The sequence below is a fragment of the Kogia breviceps genome, chromosome 8 (assembly GCF_026419965.1).
Source record: "Kogia breviceps isolate mKogBre1 chromosome 8, mKogBre1 haplotype 1, whole genome shotgun sequence".
NCBI lineage: Eukaryota > Metazoa > Chordata > Mammalia > Artiodactyla > Physeteridae > Kogia > Kogia breviceps.
Window position 1 is genome coordinate 13,619,777 of NC_081317.1, and position 21,067 is coordinate 13,640,843.

The following is a 21,067-nucleotide window of genomic DNA, read 5'->3' on the forward strand; positions in this document are numbered from 1 at the left end:
TGCGTCCGGCGCGCGGTGGCGGCGGAGGATGCGCGCCCGCGGGGGCGGGGGCGGGGGCGGAGGCCGGGGCGCGGCGCGGGGGCAGCCCGGGGGCGGGAGTGGGCGAGCCGGCGGGCGGGCGGTGCTGCGGGGCCCCGCGGCCGCGGGCTCCAATGGCGAGGCCGGCGCGGCCCCCGCTAATTACATAAGCGGGACGTCAATAATTCGCGGGAAAACGCGAAAAAGATGGCGCCCCGCGCCCGGGGGGCCCCTTCCTGAGCGCCCCGGCCCCTCCCTCCTCCTCCGCCCCCCCCTCCTCCCCGCGGCGCCCCCGCCCCGCCCCGCCCCCGCCGAGACCCCGACCCCGGCCCCACGGGCGGACACTCGGCCGGGCAGCCGCGGGCCGAGCGCAGCCACCTCCGCCGCCGATGCGCCTGGTGGCCAGACTCCAAGTGGGACCGGCGGACACGCAGCCTCGCGGTAAGTTCAGCGCTGCGGGCTGCCGGCCCGGGCCGGGGGACTCCCCGCCACACTCGTCTTTCCCTGCAGTCATCCCTCTTTTGGAAATTTCCTGAACTTTGGCGGGTCAGACGCCTCCGGGGGCGTTGGAGTCCTGGGAAGCCGCACGCCTGGGGGGTGGAGAGGGGTGAACGGTGTCCGCGGGGTGGCGGGAGCCCCGCCCGGGTCCCCGAGCCTTTGGGGGGCGTGTGTGACAGGTCGCTAGTCCTGTGCCTAAAATCTTTATTTTTCCTGTTGTGTGTGTCGGGGGGTGGGTGGCTTGGAGACCGACGGGGGCGTTTGGGATTTTGCTCACGTCCGAAGTCAGGCTGCGGCAGGATTGGGATGGGGGAGGCTTGGCGTCGGAACGACTAAAGAGAGGAGCGTTTGAACCCGAAGGGGGTACTTCTGCAAGCTTTTTCCCCTCCCAAACACCCTTTTTAAAAAGCCAACGGCCGCCCTGGGAGAGGCCCCTGCGCATGAATCATCCTCGCTTCCTGCCCCCGCCCGGCCCCGCGATCCGGGTGCCGCGGATTTGAACTGGACGCCGAAGGGAACCCGCAAACAGGCATTTCTTTGCAGATGGGTTTGAATCAGCCAATCACAGTCCGCGGGGGCCCGCTCCGGGAGGATGGAGGCGCGGTTGGGGGGGCCGCCACCCGAGGGCCCCCGCCCCGCCAGGGGGGGTGCGGCGACCGGGCCTGCTCCCAACGGCGCGGCGGGGGAGGAAGTGTCAGTTTGTGAACCTGCCGCGGGCCCGGGCCCCAGGCCCGGCGGGCAGGGACCTTGCAGCGCCCGGGAGCCAGGTGGCAGGGAGAAGGCAGAGATTTGGACTGCACACCCTGACCGGTGCCTGCGCGCTCTGCCCTGGAGAAAAGAGAGGAATGGGGGGGAAGGGGCGGGGGCCGGGGGGGGGGAGGCGAGGCAAGAGGGGACGTGGCCGCGCCACCGTCTGGAGAGTAAAGACCCCAGCAAGGCCATGCCTGCCCCAGGGCCCTTGACGTGCACACACATGTATTCCATTTCATATGCTCACTGACATAAGGCCGTAGACATCGAACACAGTCTCACAGGAGTACACACACACTTAACAGGGAAAAACACAGGACTCTCTCCCTGTCTACAGGTAATCATAACACCAGGTGCCCAGCGCCTTGGCAGAGAAGGAGAGGACCAGAGTAGCGGGTGCAGGGAACAGAGGGCTGCTGTGTTTTTGGCTTAGCGGAGAGTGTGTGGAGGGGCCTGGAGCTCGGTGAGCCCAGATTGAGGAGGAGGGGGCCGTGGGGGGGGCTTTGAATGCCATTGAAGGTACTGGGGAGCCACAGAAGGTTTCTGGGAGAATAAGAAGATGGGAATTGATGGCCCTGTGGAAGAGTCTGGTGGGGAGGCAGGAAACAGGGAGTGGCCTGTTTAGCACTGGGCGCTGGTGGTTGCATTTCGAATCCCAGGTGCCCAGCATAGGTGAGTTGAGTACAAGGCTCAGGAAACAGTTATTGAGTGAATGAATGGCCCAGGCAAGGTGAGGCCTGAACTCAGACCAGGACAGGGGGCCGGAAAAGAGGAGCAGGGTGCCGGAAGTCACTGTGCTTGGCTGCTGTGGCAACTCATCGGTTGGAGAAGTCTAAGATGCTAGGGGGTCTGGGGACCCTAGTAGTACCATAGTAGCAGGAAGAAGTGAAAGCAGTGGGAGCAGCACGTTTTGTAGGATGGTGAAAGACAGATGTGGAGAGGTTGGCATGGCAATGACTTCACTGCTTGGAGCTGGTTTGCATCTGAGTAAAAGCATAAGTGAGTTTAAATGTCCCAGAATTGGTGTCCATTAAATCATCCCATAATTGAGAACAGAAAAGGAGATTACAGAAGACACAGATGGCCAAGTCTATACCAGTTCACAAGCCACCCAGGAGTTTTTCTCTCCAGGTGAGTTTTCTCTGCAGCTCTCTGGGTAGGGGTCAGGGGTCTGAGAACTTCCCGCTGCTCTGCTGGAGAAGGTCCTCCACTCAGAGAACACAGAGTATGTTTGCTTTAGGGATAAAACCTCTGGCTGTGAAGCCAGGGAGTGAGGTTCAGGTCCCATTGGGCAGGAAGATTTTGCTCCGTGGTTGGTTGACAGAGCCTTTCTATTTAGAAGGCTGCATGGTATGGGTGGGGAGAGAGCAGAACTTAGAATCAGCTTGCCTGATTATGGACCATGGCTCTGCCTCTGACCCCATAGCCACTTCCCCTTGTCAAACCTCAGTTTCCTGACCGGTAAAATGGGACTAATAATGCCTCCCTCACAGCGTTGTCAGGAGGATCCAGTGAGATAAAAGCATCTGGCACATAGCACAGGTTACATAAATGGTGGTTTCTTTCCTTCCTTCCCCTTCTCCTGAAGTAAGGAGTAAAAACCCCTTTCTCTTTCTCTTCCAGTGTCAGTGGAAGCTGATGGAGAATCGAGGTCTGGACCCAGGGACTCGGGACTCCTATGGTGCCACCAGCCACCTCCCCAACAAGGGGGCCCTGGCAAAAGCCAAGAACAACTTCAAAGACCTGATGTCCAAGCTGACAGAGGGCCAGTATGTGCTGTGCCGGTGGACAGATGGACTGTATTATCTCGGGAAGATCAAGAGGGTAAACCTTTCCTCCCTGGCCCCAGTTTCCAGGCTCAGCATCTCTCTGCTCCTCCTCTGGTCTCGGCCTCAGACCAGTGATGGAGGGTGGGAGATTGCTGGGAAATTCCAGCCTTGTCCTTATGCTCCAAAGCTGAAAGTGGAAGGAGGCGGAGCCTGTAAAAGCATGTGCCATCCTTAGGGCCAACATCTTTAGAAATGTGCTCTGTGAGCCTACAAAACAAAACAAAATCAGGTTGGAGAGGATCACAAACGATCACCTGGCCCGTTCTGTCCTCGGCATTCCCGCCAAGTTGCCGTCCCCCAGCCCCTGACTGCACAAGTCCAGTGAGTGTGTGTGCGCTACCTCCGGAACTGCCATCCTCCTTCCCCTTCTAGCCTGGCTCTCCTTTTTGCAGCACAAGGAGAGGTCTAAACCCTCTGACCTGTGGGGACAGAAATGGGAGAGGAAGACCGTGTTCAAGTGGCTTTTCCCCAGCTACTGTCTCTCACTGCCCTTCCCTCTCTCTGCCCCAGGTCAGCAGTTCTAAGCAGAGCTGCCTTGTAACTTTTGAAGATAACTCCAAATACTGGGTCTTGTGGAAGGACATACAGCATGGTGAGTATTCCTGTGATTTCAGGCACACACACACCCCCGCCCAACCCCCGATCCTCTCTCCTCTCCCCTCTCCCTCCATTTTTTCCTTCTCTCCTTCTGTCTCTAACTTCTGCCATCTGGCCTTGTCCTTGGAGCCCCAGGCGCACCTGAGATGCTGATCGGATTACCAGCTGTACATTTATGTGGAAACACACTTATGACATCTGTCATCCCCTTGAGTACTCCTACCTCATGAGGGAGGCAAGCAGATGGAGAAAGTGGCTTGGGGAGGTGCTGGGAGGGCAGGGTTGGGTCCCAGGCCTGTGTTTGCTTCCTTGCTGCCCAAAGCTCTGGGTCACTCTGGGGCTAGGGAACAGGGAAGGGCCCAGGCAATCAGAATTGTCACCTTTCGGTATAAGCACAGTGTCCCCTATCAGCATGGTAAGAAAACTAGGGAGGCAGCTCTCTTCATGGGGGAAAGACCAAACAAGCAAATATGAACCAGGCAGGGTGATGATGGACTTACCTGGATGGAGCTGGGCCAGCTGTCTCTGTGGGGGAAAGACCAAACAAGCAGATATGAACCAGGCAAGGTGATGATGGACTTACTGGGATGGAGCTGAGCCAGTTTTCAGAGTTGAAAGGGAGCTGGGTTGGGTATCATCCCTGCCCTCAGAGAGCTGACACTGTCTTATAGAGATGACAGATTGGGGGCATTCTTGCCACCTTTCTTCCTTGCCATGTACATGACAGACATCACTAATCAATCACAGTACTTGTATATTTTCAACATGGAGCTCCAAGCAGCCACTACCAATCAGAGTTACTGTGAGAGAAGAGACTTTTTTTTTTGCCATTTATGCTGTAACAGGAGAACCGACATGGCGGTATGTGGGGAAGAGGCAGGTTTTAGGGTCCAATATTCCTCGGACCAAGATATTCTAGCTCTGCCACTTACTGCTGCATATCTTTGGGTGAGTGACATAACCTCTGTGAGCCTGTTTCTTCATCTGAGAAAAAGGCAACTGAACGTACTGGCCTCACAGTGTGGTTAAATGCTTAGCCCAGTGCTGCTGAGTTACAGGGAAGCTGTTTCTGAAGACTTTGTTACTGTAAGAGATGATTTCAAGAGCCTGCCAAGCAGAGGCCACAGAACCCAGCCAGTTAGTCGAGCTTCCAACTTGCCTTTTTCTCCAAGATGCTGTGGCTAATGCAGACTGATGCTTCTCCAAGCCCCTCTCACCCTAAAGGTATTATTTAAAAATCCAAAGCAACGAGGGTCTCCTCTCCTGGGCTACCTTTTTTTTTGAAAGCAGAAGGAGCCAGCTGGTGAGGAAAGACAGTCCAAACCATGGATCAAAGTAGCACACCCTGAATAGAAGGCCCACTGTATGCCAGGCACCAAGGAGGTGCTGCAGTGCTCACCTGGGGAACCATGTGGCTCCCCAGCCAGATCACTGCTCCTCACAGGTAGGACAGCAGCCCTCTGGGGTCGCCCAAGGTGAGAGCATAAGGCTGAGCACGCTATAGTTACTGATCCAACACTTCATTAAGCCAGTGAAGACTTACTTCCTGGGGAGCATATTCAGGGATAAGAGGCAAGAGACCATTTATTCAACAAACATGTCTTGAACACGTGTTATGTGCCACACCCCATAAGAGGTCCTGGGAACACAGAGATGAACAGATACCTTTTCTGCCCTTACAGAACTTTCCGTCTGCTAGGGGAAATGAGACAGAAACACACATCAAAATGTGTCTTACTTTATTCACTCAAGCCCTTCAGTCATAAATACATATTTCTTCTCCAACAATGCCAAATTGCAAAGGAAAAAGAGAGATGGAGAGGGAAACTGTAGATTAAAAGCAATTGATCAAACTTAAAATTGTTACGACTTTTTTGAGACAGTTGGATATGTGAACACTAACTGAATTTGGTGATATTAAGAACTTATTTTTAATTTTTAGGTGCAATAAAGGTGCTGTAGTTATTTTTTTTTTTAGAGTCCTGAACTTTCAGCCATATGTACTGAAATATTTAATACAGGAGGGGGGGGAAGTGAGTGGGAATATAGTCAAAACAAGATTGGCCGTGAGTTCATGATTGTTGATAAGAACGTGGAGTTTCATTATAACGTTCTGTTATTATTCCATAATAAAATTTTTTTAAATTATTTAACATAAAAAACTTTAACAAATCAAGTTAAATTAAGCAGGAGAGGCAGCATGACATGGTGAAAAGGACAAATAATTTGATGTCAGATAGCTGCGGGTTTGAATCCTCCCCTACTACTTACCAGCTGAGCATGGGACTTCACCTCTCTGAGCCTCAATTTCCCCATCTTTAGAATGGGCTAATGGTAATAGGCAGCTCAGTGAGTTGGCGTGTGGGGCCCAGCACTCAGTAGAGGCTCAGCATCTGGAATGTAATTTTAAAACTGCTCTTTCCTGTGAGCGCGACCTGACCCTAGAGGGCCTTTTTCTTTCAGCTGGTGTTCCAGGAGAGGAACCCAAGTGCAACATCTGCCTGGGGAAGACATCAGGACCACTGAATGAGATCCTCATCTGTGGGAAGTGTGGCCTGGGTGAGTGTGATGAGCAGGGCATGGAGAAGGCCCAGACCTGTGGGTCCCCATTCCCTGCTGGCTCGGAACCTGCATCGCCTCAGACCATTGGGGCCTTAGCTGGCTTCCTGTTTCTTTTGGAGCTCCAGAATGACAAGGGGCCAGTCTCTGGGAATGAGGGCCCAGGGAGGTGATCCTTGGGGAGAGCTGGGGCTTCTGGAAAGTGAGAGAAGTTATGCACTTTGGAGCCCCCGTGGGTGGAGACGATGGGTAGGAGAGATGGGGCACAGAGGCTGAAGCCAGACCTTTGGTGCTTCCCGCACGGGGCCAATGCTGGCTCTTAGTGGCCTGCTTGGACACCAGCCTGGCTGCCTGGTGAGCATCACCAGCCAGTCCCCTGGCAGCTGGCAGGCACACAGCTCCTAGGACTTGGCCGCAGCCCTCCCCAGCCTGCCACCTCTGGGCTGACTGGCCTCGGGCCACTGCTTCCTCGTGGGCACTCACCCCCTCTCCTTTGCCATAGGTTACCACCAGCAGTGCCACATCCCCATAGCGGGCAGTGCCGACCGGCCCCTGCTCACACCTTGGTTCTGCCGACGCTGCATCTTTGCGCTGGCTGTGCGGGTGAGCCCTCCATCCTTCCCACCCTGCTTCTCCCCATCCTCCAGTCTGGAAGCCCAGAGACTCCCTGGGCTCGGGCCTCACACCTGGTCACAGAGCCTGGCTTTGGAGGCAGACAGCGACTGCCACTTAACCAGCTGTATGTCCTTGTGCAGGTTCCTTAGCCTCCCTGAGCCTGTTTCCTTAGCTGTTAAATGCATACAGGTTGGGGGACTTCCCTGGTGGTCCAGTGGTTAAGACTCCGTGCTTCCAATGCAGGGGACGCGGGTTCGATCCCTGGTGGGGGAATTAAGATGCTACATGCTGTGCGGCCAAAAAAAAAAAGTACTCTTCAAATGGATACAGGTTTGGTGTCAGGAGTACGAGGCCCCCAACAAATAGTGCTTTACTATTAAGAGAGAAAATCCATATACGCGCTCACTCTCAATATGTGTTGGTTATCATTGTTACTTTTATTGTTGTGCTTATTACTTTTAATATTATTGGAGATAGAGAGCTCCTTGGGGATAGAGAAAGGATGGATCTGGGATTGATGAGAAGAGGCTTTGTGCGTTTCTGACTACATTGGAATATCTTGTTCCACCTGGTCGGCATTAGCCTTGATAGGGAGCCACGTGTGGCCCAACCGGGACCCCCGCGGGTAACTCGGGCCCTCATCTTCCCGCAGAAAGGCGGCGCGCTGAAGAAGGGCGCCATCGCCAGGACCCTGCAGGCTGTGAAGATGGTGCTGTCCTACCAGCCCGAGGAGCTGGAGTGGGACTCGCCCCACCGCACCAACCAGCAGCAATGCTACTGCTACTGCGGCGGGCCGGGAGAGTAAGGCCGCAGGGGCGGGGCGGGGCGGGGCCTCCCCGAGGGGCGGGGCGCGGGGCGGGGCCCCAGGGAAGCGGCGTAGGCGCGGCTGGCTGGGCGAGCCAGATCCCCATGGAAGAGCCCGTATCCTCCCTCAGGCCCCGGGGATGACACCAGAGCGCGCTCGGGGCTCGAGAGCACCGGGCTAGCGCTCTCCGCAGCGGGGTGCGGGGGAGTGGAGGTGTTTTCTTGGGGCACCGTGGAAAAGAAGGCAGTATTGAAGAGTGGTTACCGGACTAGTCCCCAGTGTCCACATTTTCCCAGCCCCTTAGAGCTGTGCCACCCCTGAGCCTCAGTGCTCATCGTAGTTTTCCCGTGACATGGTGGCTGTGAGCGGTGGGTGAATTCGGTCATTCATGTAAAGGCTCACACAGTGCCTGGCACTTGGTAAGCACTTTAACAAATGTGAGCTGTTACTGTTGGTGCAGGGACGTTGAGATAAACCTTTCCATTGCCAGAGTCAATGAGACAGGCTGCTGATGAGATACGAAGGTCCTTTTCCCTGGAGGTGTGCTAGCAGGGGTTGGGGGGAATACCTTGGGGACGCTGTGGAGGGAGGGGGTTCTTACCCTGACTGTATGTAGGATGCGAGTCTTTGATTGTTCCTTGTGGCCTGGGCCTCCACGCAGCCATGGCTGATTGAGCCTGTTCCCTTGGGCTGACTGCACCAACACTGGGGGGAACCACAGAAGTGAGAGATGGAACCTCTGCCCCCAGGAAACAGCCTACAGGACACCCTGAAGTCCTGAGTCTCACCCCCAAGTTCTGCTGACAAGCACTAGGGGTCTGGAGGCTGTGCTTACGATCTAGCTGGGTGATTTGGGCAAATCACTTGAAGTACTTCATCTCTCAAGTGGGATTAATAACCTTGGCCCCATCATCCTTCCATGGGTGTTGAGGCATTTTGGATAACAGATGGAGAAATGCTCATAGAGACCTTTGCAGCACTGAGGTGATGGCTCTCAATGCTTACTGGGCAGAGTTGCTCGGGTGATTGTCCGAAGTGTGTCTCCCAGGGGCTACCCCAAAGATTGAGTAGGCCTGGAACGGGTCAAGGAATCTTCTGCATTTTAACCTGGACCCCAGGTGATTCTGATGCAGGTGGTCCAAGGACCACACCTGACAAGGTGTGAACAAAGCATTGACTGTTAATTAAGAAAACACCTTTTTGGTTTTCATTCTTATTCAATGAGTAGTTGTTGCATGGTTGTGGTGGGGTAGATACATTACCAGGTGAGGGGCTTATAGGAACCTTTATTCTCCTGTGAAGTCTCCAGGGCAAACCTTTCCCCATCAGTAGTGTTTGGGAAGCAGTGTGTGAGACACAGGCCAGAGATGGGGGCTCCAGTGTGGCACAAAGAGCATCATGGGCTTTGAAGTCAGGGAGGCTAGGATTTGAGTCTCCATCCACCACTTGCCTCCTGAGTGACCTTGAACAAGCTATTTAACCTCTGACTCACCTGTAAAATGTGGACAGCAGCCCGTGTTTGACCAGATGGTGAGATAAAATGATATAGCCTATGCCCCGCTGCCAGGGCTTCCCCTGGCACAGCCCAGTGCTCAGTAACTGTGAGTTCTCTTCCCTGTCCCCCGCCGGAGGGCGAGTTTGTGTTGGGAAAGGTTGCTGAGGCTGATCCCTGGCTGGGAGTGTGGGCCTGGCTGACCCTGGCTCCTCTGGCTCTCCAGATGGTACCTGCGGATGCTGCAGTGTTACCGGTGCAGGCAGTGGTTCCACGAGGCCTGCACCCAGTGTCTCAATGAGCCCATGATGTTCGGAGACCGGTAGGTGCTAATCTGGTCTGGCTCAGCCTTGGGGGTGAGGGGACGGGGATGGGGGCAGCAGCTGCAGCAACTCCTTCAGGTTGCCTGCCAGGCCCTAGACCCCCAGTGGGGGGCTGGGACAGTGTGTCCCTGTTTACAGAGGCGGCTCAGGGTGAGGAGGCCTTCCCAGTAGAGGGACGCGCTGGGCCACATCCCCAGTCGCAGCCCCACCTTCCCTAAGCCCCAGACGCTTCAAGTGTCTGGGGAAGGGGGAGAGACACAGGCCCTGCCCCAGCCCTGACCGGGGTTGTTGGAGGAGGCATGGGGGAAATGGATGACTTGATCTGGCTTCTAACCAAGGGGGCTAAGCTAGTGGAAGGCTTATGTGTGTCAAACAGGATACTGTGTGTCTCTTGGTTGATGTCTCACGTGGTTTGTGATTGAGTGCGTGTGTGTGTGTGTGTGTGTGTGTGTGTGTGTGTCAGGCAGAGGGGAAGAGGGTGGTCCCTGCAGCCCAGCCTAGTTCATCTCACTCTGAACTCAGCCACTCCAGGGCAGTGATATTTGGGAAAGGGTTTGAGGTACAGGTTAGAAGGGGTAGGGGAGTAGTTCTTGGTTCCTGTTCTGCCCCATCTTTATCCCTTCCTCAGAGGGAATGAGGACATGCTGACTACCGGAAAGCAGGGCGGGGGGGTGAGGGCGCTGGACCAGGGTGGGGTGTCAGAGCCCCTCCTACCACAGGCCCCCTTTTCACCCACCCACAGGTTCTACCTGTTTTTCTGCTCCGTGTGCAACCAGGGCCCAGAGTACATCGAGAGGTTGCCCCTGCGATGGTGAGAGGGTGGGGCTTGGCCCAGGCCCACTCCTGTCCCTTCCCAGTTCCTCCCTTCCCTCCTCCCTCCGGGAACAATTCCATTTCCAGCCACCAGGTCCCAGCCTTGCCCCTGCCCTTCAGCCTGGACCCAGGCAGCTCACTCTGGGCCCGCCTCCTTGTACCCTTGCCCAGGGTCGATGTGGTTCACCTGGCCCTCTACAACCTCGGGGTGCAGAGCAAGAAGAAGTACTTTGACTTTGAGGAGATTCTGGCCTTTGTCAACCACCACTGGGAGCTCCTGCAGCTTGGCAAGGTATGCAAAACCATGGGACATCAGAATGGCGAGAATCCGTTCCACAGTGGGGTTCCCTAAGTCCAGAGAGGTGGGAGGTTTGCCCAGGGTCACACGGCACCGCACTAGGATCCGGGTCTCTGAGCGCAATTCTTCAGGAACGCTGGCTGTCCGTGAGGGCTGCTGAGTGAGGACAAAGACCCAGAGCCTTTGAGCTGTTGCATCTCTGAGTCCAGGCATCTGAGCCTGTTCCCTGCAAGGAGCTTCCTAACCCAGGCTTGGGTAGTGGGTGGGTTAGGGCCTCACCAGCTCAGCCGTAGGGAGCTGGGGGTCGAGTCTGGCTGGAGGAGGTCTCCCTACAGAGATGTGTGACCCACTCCAGGTTACCTGGCTAGGATGGAAAGTAAAGTGGGTCTGCCCTCTGCCGGTCGTACTCTGAATAGCAGAAGCGATCAGCAGGGGTCTGGGAGATGGGATTCACGGAGTGAAGTCACAAACGGGAGACTTTCAGGATGTCAGAGGTGAAGGGCTGAGCCAGGGCTTCTCCAACCAACCACTTCCACGGCAGGACCGTGCACCCTTTAATGACACCCTCTGAATCCTCTCCACCACATCCAGAGTGAGGCATCTTCTCTGCTGACTGCCCCAAATCCTTCAGTGAAATAGGGCTTTTTTTTTTAAAGTAATCTTTATGCTCGGCAGAAGTTCTTCATATAGTAACATCTTCATTTACAGTGTTTGATAATTTATAAAAGGCATACATATTATAAAGCCCTAAAAGATAGGTAGAGCTGGTATTTTTTAAATAATTTCTTTCCTGCGTTATTAAAAAAAAAATCATACGTGGTCCTGGTAGAAAATTTTCAAAGTACCAAAAAGTATAAGAAAGTATACTTCAAAGAAAACCATCCATACTCCTGCACCTCACAACTCAGAAACATCCACTGCTAACACACATAGGTGCACATAGTTCAATCCTCTTATCTACGTCTATTTGTCTTTTTATATGGCTTAGATTATATGGTATTTACAATTTTTTATTGAAGTATAGTTGACTTACAATATTATGTTAGTTTGAGGTATACAGCAAAGTGATTCAGTCATAAATATGTGTGTGTGTGTGTGTGTGTGTGTGTCTATATATATAGACACATACACACACACATATATATATTTTATCCAGATTGTTTTCCATTATAGGCTATTACAAGGTATTGAATATAGTGCCCTGTGCTATACAGTAAATCCTTGTTGTTTATCTATTTTATGTATAGTAGTGTGTATCTGTTAATCCCATACCCCTCTAATTTATCCCTTCCCCTTCCTTTTCCTCTTTGGTAACCATAAGTTTGTGGGAATGTAGATTGGTGCAGCCACTATAGAAAACAGAATGAAAGTTCCTTAGAAAACTAAAAATAGAGCTACCATATGATCCAGTAACCCCACTCCTGGGCATATATTCAGAAAAGATGAAAACTCTAATTCAAAAAGACACCTGCACGCCAATGGTCATAGCACTATTTACAATAGCCAAGACATGGAAACAACCCAATTTCCCATCAATAGATGATTGGTTTAAGATGTGGTGTATATATACAATGGAGTATTACTCAGCCATAAAAAGAATGAAGTATTACCATTTGCAGCAACATGAATGGACCTAGAGAATATTATACTAAGTGAAGTAGGTCAGGCAAATATTGTCACTTGTATGTAGAATCTAAAAAATAATACAAATGAATCTGTATACAAAACAGAAAGAGTATATACAATTTTAAGTCATTTTTTTCAGTTTACATTATATCATAAATACTTTTCCATGTTATGAAAGAGTTTTTAATCAACATTTTTCATGGCTGCATGGTTTCCACCATAGTTTACTTGTTTCCTTCCTGTTGGGCATGTAGTTTCTTTCCCATCATTAGGAAAATGATGCGGTGGACTTTTTTGTACATAAAGCTTTATTTGTGTGTCATGTCTGTGTGATAGGTTCCACGGAGCAGCGTTACTGGGTCAAGGGCATGGACATTTTTAAAGCTCTTGATACATTTAGGACAGGAGTTAGGCTCCTCATTTACAGATGGGGATGTGAGCTCAGAGGTGAAAAGACTTGTCTGAGATCATGGAACAAGTCAGTGGTCCTCACCTGGAGGACTCGGGGCATCAGGAGATTGAGGGGAGGGTGGGGACAGGGGCTGAGGCCTTCTCAGATGCCATGTGCCAGGTCTGATTATCCTCTGCTCTGCTCCCCGGTAGCTCACCAGCACCCCCGTGACGGACCGAGGACCACATCTCCTCAACGCTCTGAACAGTTACAAAAGCCGGTGCGTGCAGGGAAGGGAGGGAGTGCTGTGGGCCCCCCGACAGGTTGGATTTCAGTTAAAGTGTCTTCCTACCTCATGACCTTTGCACAAGCTATGCTCCCACCTGGGTCTCCCTCCACTTCTCTTTGACTATATGAATACTACCCGTCCTTCAAGATCAGGGAGCACCCCCTTCCTTTGGGTTGCCTCTGCTGACCACTCCTGCAGCCAGACACATTTTGATACTGAACTCAGCTCCACAGGGGGCTGCAACCCCTGCTCTCTGAGGGCCCCCCTGCTCTCTGAGGGCTCCCCTGCACTAGCCATCTATGGTTCTGGGCCAGGCACTGAAGCACGGATTCATCACCTGTCCCCAGCCCATGTCTGCCCATCCAGACTACTGAGTTCTTCTCAGAACACACGGCTGGCATGCCCCTTGCTACCACCACGGAGAATGCCCAAGCTCCTTAGCATGGCATTCAAGGCCTCTTATGATGAGACCCTGTCCATACCTTCTTCCACGGACCCTTTGCTTGCTTTATTCTGAGCGTCAGCCATTCTGAACCCTTTGCTTTCCTACTCAGTGCTTTTGCTCACACTTTCTTCACCTAGGATGCTCTTCGATGCCTTTCATTCATTTGTTCCATCAATGACTATTTATTGAACTGCTCTGTGTCAGCCCTGTGTAGGTACTGAGGACCCCGTGAATAAGACACGGTCCCTGCTTCTGTGAAGCCTCCCCAGACATCTCTAGACAGAACTATCCACTCTCTCTTTCATCTTGTCACGGTTTGGGGCCCAGACACAGCCCTCTACTTGAGTACATGGGGCCTCCTGACCTCTCTGTGGACAGTCTCCTGAGGGTAGGACTGTGGCTCCAAGTCACCTCTGCAGCCTCATGGCAGCTCAGCCAGTGATGGAAGGGTGAGGGACGTGCCTGGAGGTGCTTTCAGTCTCCTTGGGGAGAGCAGAGAACAGAGTGGTGTGGAATCCAGTGTTTTGACCATAGGGTTCCACGGGGAGCTGGGAGCTGGAGGAGGGCTTCCTGTAGGCAGAGGCCTTGGGGCTGGTTGAGGCAGAGAAGAAAAGGGTGAAGAGCAGCAAGAACCACACACAAGACAAGCAAGGACAGGGAGGAGCCACCAGCTACACTCTCGGCCGCCACCTGGAGCCCCTGATCCCACAGGCTTTGAGGAATCAGTGTCTCTGGATTTTAGCTCTGGGTCCTGGGAGGCGGAGAGGGAGGTTTTAACACTTGACTCTCCTCCCCAGGAGGATGGACGGACAGGCTCCAGAGCTTTCTCCTCTCCCTGCCCACCCCCAGGTTCCTCTGCGGCAAGGAGATCAAGAAGAAGAAGTGCATCTTCCGCCTGCGCATCCGCGTCCCGCCCAACCCCCCCGGGAAGCTGCTGCCCGACAAGGGCCTGGTGCCCACTGAGAACGGCGCCTCTGAGCTGCGTAAGAGAGGAAAGAGCAAGCCTGGGTCAGTGCCTGGGGCCCCAGGGCCGGGGCCGCAGCCGACCTCGGGTCCTCTGCTCCCGGCTCCAGCTGCAGCCCCCTCTGCTGGGCTGTGTGGTGGCATCCAAGTGATCGAGGCAGGCCTTCAGCCAGTTAGTCCCAGCTGGAGGCACCCTGAACCGGCCAGTCAGTGGCTGAGCCGGGACCTGATCCCATGTCCTCGCTCCTTCAGCCACAGCCCCTTGTGGCCTTGCTTGGAGGGAAAACCAGATCACGGGACCCAGTCTTGCTGGCTTAGGGCTGAGGCAGAGAGGTCAAGGGGCAGTCAGTGTGTAAGGGGTCCCTACCTCTCCCGGCTGAGCCCAGCCCCCTCTTCCTGGCATCGGGGGGGCGGGCAGAGCACCCGGATGCCCGAGGCAGGAGAGGCACCTCCTCTCCTGCCTGCCCACTATACCCCACCACCCTCGCACACCCGCTGCCCCAGAGGACGCCCCCCCCCCCGAGGTCTCCTTGTAAAGGAGGGCCTGTGCCCACTCCCATGCTGTGACCCCACCCCTGCCCAGCCAATCCTCCCTTGGGGCCACCCTCTAGGCCTTCAGGCTCTGACTGGGCCACCCTTTCCCTTTTCTGTCTCCACAGTTTGTTGCCTCATGAATTCCAGCAGCAGAAAAGGCGAGTTTATAGAAGAAAAAGATCAAAGTTTTTGCTGGAAGATGCTATCCCCAGTGTTAGTTTCTCGTTTTCTCACTCTCCACTTTCACACTCAGGGTCAGCACATACTAGGGATTCCTGTGCAGAAAACTAAGTCCCCCAGGCCCAGGGGACTCCCACGTCCCCGAAAGGATCCTTTTACAGCTGGTTAAACAAGGAAGGGCCAGGCACTGCAAGACTCCTCCTTTATCTCCCCGAGTTCTCCCAAGAACCCAGAGCGGGGCTGGGCAAGGCAGGTAATATCCTTGCCTCCACTGTCCAGGTGGGGAAACGGAGGGCCCAGGAGGGCAGTGACCCTCCTGAGGTCACACCTCAGGCAGTGGCAGAGCCCAGCCCAGAACCAGGGCTCCAGAGCATTCTTGCCGCCTTCAGTAGCCCTGCATCTTCACTGAAGCCCTTGCTGTGGGGAGTAACATTAGCTGTGGCTCCCCTGGACCATTTTTAAGGCACCTTCATAGCTGTCATTCCATTCTGCCGCGCTCCCTGACACCTCTGAGAGTGACGCTCAGAAGGGGTTATTATCCACCTTTTGCAGTTGAGGTAACTGAAGCCCAGAGATGGGACAGTCAGACAACCGGCCAGAGACAGAGCCAGGACTAGAACTGACATGACCTGGCTCCCTGGTCAGGACTGGAAAAAAGAGGAAGCGACAAGTCTGACCCTCAGAAGGCCAGCTGGCCCCGTGCAGCCTGTGCGGCCCTCAGCGGGGAGGAGGGTGCTGTGGAAGGTGGAAGTGATGCTTGCCGGCTGACCGCCCCTCCTTCCTGTGTCCACAGAGTGACTTTACTTCGGCCTGGAGCACCAACCACCACCTGGCCAGCATATTCGATTTCACGCTGGATGAGATACAGAGTTTAAAAAGGTAACAGGGACCTGGCAGAGAGGTCTGCTCTGGAGACTGGGATGGAACCAAGCAGGGAGACCACCATTCCGCCAGCTCTGGAAGATGGGAAGCAGAGAGCCTTTGGAGGGAGGGGAAAGCTCCCTTGGGGTCACTGGGCTAAAGGGTCTGTCTGCATTAGGGCTTTTCAGCCTAACACCCATGCTGTAAGCCTGCAGGTCTCCCAGGTACAACGCTGCAGGGCAGCGCTCAAGGCCTGCCTAGCCCATCCCCTCCCTACCCTGCCCCCACTTCTCCTTGCCTCACGCCTGATACCAGAATTACTGTGATCACCCCACGTTCATGTTCCTCCAGGGAGCCTCCCCTAACCCTCCCCAGGCTGTGGCGGATGCTCCTTGTGTATCGCCACAGAGCCTCATGCTTGGTACACCCGGGGGGAGGGGCTGCATCCATCGTTTTATCTCCAGAACTATTAAAGGTCATTTCGTGCTTTCCTGTAGGCATGGAGGGGAGAGAGCAGGGGCTTCAGTCAGGCCTGGGCTCCAGCCCCTACTTACCAATTGCCAGCTGTGTAACTTTAGCAAAATTCTTTAAGCTCTCTGAACCTCCTCACCTGTTCCTGCATGGTGGTTATGAGACTCAAAATCCTGTACACGAAAGCACTCCCAGCCTGTAAGGTGTTGCACGAGTGCCTGGGATCATGGTCATTATCATCTCTAATGACTGTCACAGTGCTTATGTCGATGCCAGGGGAGGGTGGTCAGGGAAGGCTTTTGTTGACTCCTTGGACCTTGAAGGCTGGATGGGTAGGAAACGTTCAGGAGAGAGGAGGTGCCCCTGCAGCTGTGGTGGCGGGAAGCTCAGTGGGAAGGTGGCTTCGGCTGGGACGAAGGCTGCATGCGAGAGGGACCAGGAGGTGACTGGGAGGTCCCAAGGGGCGCTGAGGATCAGCGGCCGGCTCACCCTCTCCTCCCTCTCAGTGCCAGCTCAGGCCAGACCTTCTTCTCCGACGTGGACTCCACTGATGCCGCCAGCACCTCCGGCTCCGCTTCCACCAGCCTTTCCTATGACTCCAGGTTAGCTTCCCAGCACGATGCATTCAAGTTCCATCGCTCCCCCCAGAACCCCCAGCCCCATCTGTGATGTGTGGCTCACTCTGCGCATCTGGGTCTCAGGACCTGGCCACCTTTAAGTGTGTGAGGGTCTGGGACCCTCCGGTTCGGAGTCGTGGGCGTTCCGGCTGCTCCTCTTAGCCTGCTACAGGTTATGTGACACCTCTTGCTGGGCAGTTTCAGATCCAGGGTTCTTCCATTCTGAGGTTCTTGGCCTCTGCTTGCCATGGTTTTGCAATGCCTGTGCCTCTGACTGCAGGGTCCCCTGACCCTGGTTCTTGGCTGTCTGAACCTGGTGTCTGTCTTGTGGGTCTTTAAGGAAAAGAGCCTGGTAGAGGGGAAATGGCATCCTGCAAAGTGTAAGGACTAGGAGAGGGGACAGAAATCCCTGGAGGCCTAGCTAGAGGTACAGCCTGCTTGGCAATAGCTGGTCCTCAGCAGCAAAGGGAGGGTGGTGCTGCAAAGCACACAGACAACTTTTTAACTGAGGCTCTTTTAACTGTATTTAGGATACTTGAGGCGCTTGCAAAGAGTAGAATTTAAAGTGTCGATGTAATGCCCATTGAAGCGTGTCTTGTCTCCAAACATCTCTTTCTCTGCTGTTGCCTCTGTATTTCTTCGGTTCTCACTAGCTCTTTGGGTCTTGGTTTGTTTCTATCTGTGACTGTGTACCTCTTCTTTTGTGTGTTTCTCCCCCCCACCACCTCTTTCTGTCCCTGTGGAGGGGAGAGGGGAAGAGAGGGGATACATGTCTGTCTCCCCATCCCTACCCCTGTGTGACGCCTCCAGCAGCATTGGGTCCAGGTGACAGACTAGGCAGAGTAAGCAGGGCCTCTGCACTGCACGGCTGCAGGAAGCACAGAGGATGGTGCTCCTGGACTCAGGCCACAATGAGCTCCTCAACGTAAGAAACACGGTTTTAGAGCTGGACACACCTAGGTTTGAATCGGGCTCTGCCACGCCCCGGCTGGTGGTTTCTCCTCTGGAGCCTCCTCAGGGCTGTTGTGGGGATCCAGGGGGATCATTGGTGCCCAGGGCTGCTGCCCGGAGTACTCAGGGACAGGGACTTGGGATAATCCCGTTTCATTCCCGTCGTCCTCCTCCTCCCCTTCCGATACAGACGGACAGTGGGCAGCCGCAAGAGGAAGCTGGCAGCCAAAGCGTACCTGCCACTGCGGGCAAAGCGGCGGGCGGCCGAGCTGGGGGGACGCTGCCCCTCCGACAGCAGCGCAGAGGGGGCCTCAGGCCCCGAGCGACCCGACGAGGGCATCGACAGCCACACGTTCGAGAGCATCAGTGAAGACGACTCGTCCTTGTCCCACCTCAAGTCATCCATCACCAACTATTTTGGCGCAGCCGGGCGGTTAGCCTGTGGGGAGAAGTACCAGGTGCTGGCTCGGAGGGTCACGCCTGAGGGCAAGGTTCAGTACCTGGTGGAGTGGGAAGGGACTACCCCTTACTGACCAGCCCCCAAAGGATGCCAGCAGTCCTGGAAACCAAAGGAGAGACAGCGGAAGCCACAGGCTCCCCAGTTCTCTCCAGGCTGGGGCGGGGGAGGGAAGCAAGACGGAGCTGCAGGTGCCTGGCCAGAGCCCGCCCGCCCGCCTGCCTGCCTGCCAGGGCTGTGCCTCCGCTGTGCCCGTTCTGCTCTCCGGCCCCCTCAGGCTCACCACCTCTTTGCCTGTGTCTCTGAGGTCCCGCTGGCTACTTCTCAGTGTCTCCACACACTCCCTCAAACTGTTTACCTGTTCCTCTGAATTAGTGTCCTGCTGGCTCTGTGGCCTGTTCCTGAGGCCCGAGTCTTTGTCCCCAGTGCGTCCCTTTACCTTTCCTTCCCCTTTTGGGTGTGTGTGTTTACACACCCAACCCTCCACTGGACATCCTTACACCTGACCCATCCCAGGGACCACATAATGAGAAGAGAAACCTTTGAGAAAGACTGGGTGAAGGTGGGTAAGAGGCTGCCTTGAGGAGCCTTTCCCTCTCACTTGCCTGCCTCTTCTTCTGCCCTTGGGAAGAGGTGGTGAGGGTGGGAGAGAGAAGGCCTCTGGAAAGCCTGTGTGGCAGAGGCCCTGGGACTCTCAGGATTTGAGGTGGGAGGAGGCTGGGCCTCTGCTTCCGAAGGCACCAGCACCAGAGCCCAGTTATTAAGGCCCAGAGTGCAGGCTGCAGGCATCAGCTTCTGAGACCCATGTTCCCTCCCCTGGCCACATCCCTCTGTTACCATGGAGCTGGGCCTGGCTTTGCAAACCTGAGGCTGGAGGAAAGGAAGCCGTGTCCTGCTACACCTCAGGCTGTCTCCTCTGCTTCCCACCCCCAGACTCACCCCCCACACATAAGCTTCCATCTGCGTGTGCTTTCACCTCCAGGCACACACACAGGCCCCGGCCTCCAGCCTCCAGATGTGTATACACACACACACACACACACACACACACACACAGCCACAGCCACACACTCCTTCGGGTGCCAGCGTGGCTCCTGCCCTTGGCTTTTCCTTGGCCCTCTTCTGGGGGCCACGTGCTGCAACTCAATGTGAACGTCCAGCACCTGCCCGTGAACCAGCTGTGACCCTAGAGGGAGGCACGGGGGACTCATACCCTCTTCCTTATCCCCTGCCCCATTCTGAAATTGACAATCACTTTTGGGGCAGGTTGGGATTTTTTTTTAAAGGGCCAGAGTCATTAAGTCCCCTAAAAGGGAAGCCTTTGTCAGTGGGAGTATACAGAGTTCTTAGAACCAACATTAAAACTCAGACCCACCTGGAGGGAGACCAAAAATGGGAGGGGGAGGAGACCCCTCATTTTTGCTGCTTCCAGCGGTATTAGAAACTGACTCACTTGATTGGAAAGAAGTGCCTTGACTGGGGCGAGGGGTGTACCAGATGGGGACCATCCTTGCCAACTGCTGCTGTGGCCTCCAGCTCGGCTGGGTTTTGGAGGCTGCCGGCTGCAAAGTGAAGGGGGACGAACAATGAGCTGAGAGCAGCGGGCCTAGAGCTGGTTTTTCCATTAGGCTGACCCCTCCCCATCTGTGGGCATTCAGGGGGGTCCCGTTCAGATGCCCCTTGCCTCAAACCTCAGCCCCAACAGTGCCTTTCAACTGGGACCTCGCCTCCTGTACACAGCCCACCCACCCACTTACTTCTGCTTCCCAGCACGGTCCAGGCGGGAACAAGCTGGTTGCGCCCAGTTCTCTCCCTTCTCAGCTCCACAGCTGCTGCCACTGAAGCCCCCAACTGGGGCCAGGTGGAAGGGGAGCTGAGAAGGCAGCCCCCAGCCGCCTGAAGTATGGGGCCAGATCTAACCCGGGGCCTCCTGCCTGGCTCCAGAGAACACAGCAGCCTCCCAGGCCTGCCTTCCAGGCTTCTGAGAAAGTGCAGGATGAACACAGCCTGTCAGTGTACCTGCACCTCCTCTACTCAAGCTCCAGAGGCTCTGGCCTTGAAGAGGAGGAAGGAGGGAGACAGTGTCTTCCTCACCTGGACACTGACTCCACACCCCAGCATTTCATTCATACCTGAAAATAGCTGCATTACTGCCAACTGACCTTATCATAACCCTGTGCACCTTCGAAAAGATTTATGGTTTTGAATTGCTGCTTTTAATAACATTTGTTATATTAAAATTATAATTAATGTGTCTGATTTACAATTTAAAGGCTCACTTTGAAAAACTGCCTGTCATTCCCCTAGTGAAATATCAGCTATTGGGTACCAGGAGGAACTAGCTCTGGTTTCCTGGAAGGCGAAGAGGAATGGTGAGACCCCATCCTCTCTCTGGCCACCATGCCACTCCTACCACCACCACATTCTCTCAACAATATTCTCACCTTTGCCACCAGAAGGATGTGGAACCTTTTTTCTGTGAGTACCTGACCCATGGGGACAAAAAACATTTGCTGAGGGCCACAGAGAAGTGAAAGCTGAGGACTGAATTTAGAATGTGACCCTATGAAGATGCTTAAGTACAGGTACTGTAAAGCTTCAGAGTTCGCAAGCACACAGTTGTAGAAATCTGAAGTGCATTCCTGGCCTGGCTCTGCTGGTTGGAACCTGCACCACTTTGTCAGG

At 54.6% G+C, this 21,067-nt stretch overlaps 1 protein-coding gene across 8 annotated transcripts; it reads left to right on the top strand.

Moving 5' to 3' along the window:
* Positions 1-317: 317 nt before the first annotated feature.
* Positions 318-20,648, top strand: PHF19 (PHD finger protein 19). Of its 8 annotated transcripts, none has more exons than XM_067040861.1 (15): positions 318-459; positions 2,890-3,090; positions 3,606-3,687; positions 6,156-6,251; positions 6,754-6,854; positions 7,519-7,667; positions 9,390-9,485; positions 10,229-10,297; positions 10,471-10,591; positions 12,827-12,894; positions 14,198-14,356; positions 14,971-15,058; positions 15,819-15,904; positions 16,864-16,959; positions 18,116-20,648. In XM_067040861.1, exons 2-15 carry the CDS (start codon positions 2,905-2,907, stop codon positions 18,456-18,458), a joined length of 1,740 nt encoding a protein of 579 aa, XP_066896962.1. In that variant the 5' UTR covers positions 318-459; positions 2,890-2,904; the 3' UTR covers positions 18,459-20,648. The 8 variants fall into 8 exon arrangements, 4 of the variants coding, with proteins under 4 accessions (XP_066896962.1, XP_066896964.1, XP_058929066.1 ...); XR_010841879.1 differs by lacking the exon at positions 318-459 and adding an exon at positions 2,280-2,397 and having other exon boundaries at positions 14,146-14,331; XR_010841878.1 differs by lacking the exon at positions 318-459 and adding an exon at positions 2,281-2,397 and having other exon boundaries at positions 14,146-14,356; positions 18,116-19,849.
* The last annotated feature ends 419 nt before the right edge of the window (positions 20,649-21,067 follow it).

Coding starts and splice junctions, on each gene's coding strand:
- PHF19 (XM_059073083.2), top strand. CDS start 2,347: ATGGCCAAGTCTATACCAGTTCACAAGCCACCCAGGAGTTTTTCTCTC. Junction 14,357..14,970: donor AGAGGAAAGAGCAAGCCTGG/GTCAGTGCCTGG, acceptor CTGTCTCCACAG/TTTGTTGCCTCATGAATTCC. Junction 15,059..15,818: donor TGGAAGATGCTATCCCCAGT/GTTAGTTTCTCG, acceptor CTGTGTCCACAG/AGTGACTTTACTTCGGCCTG.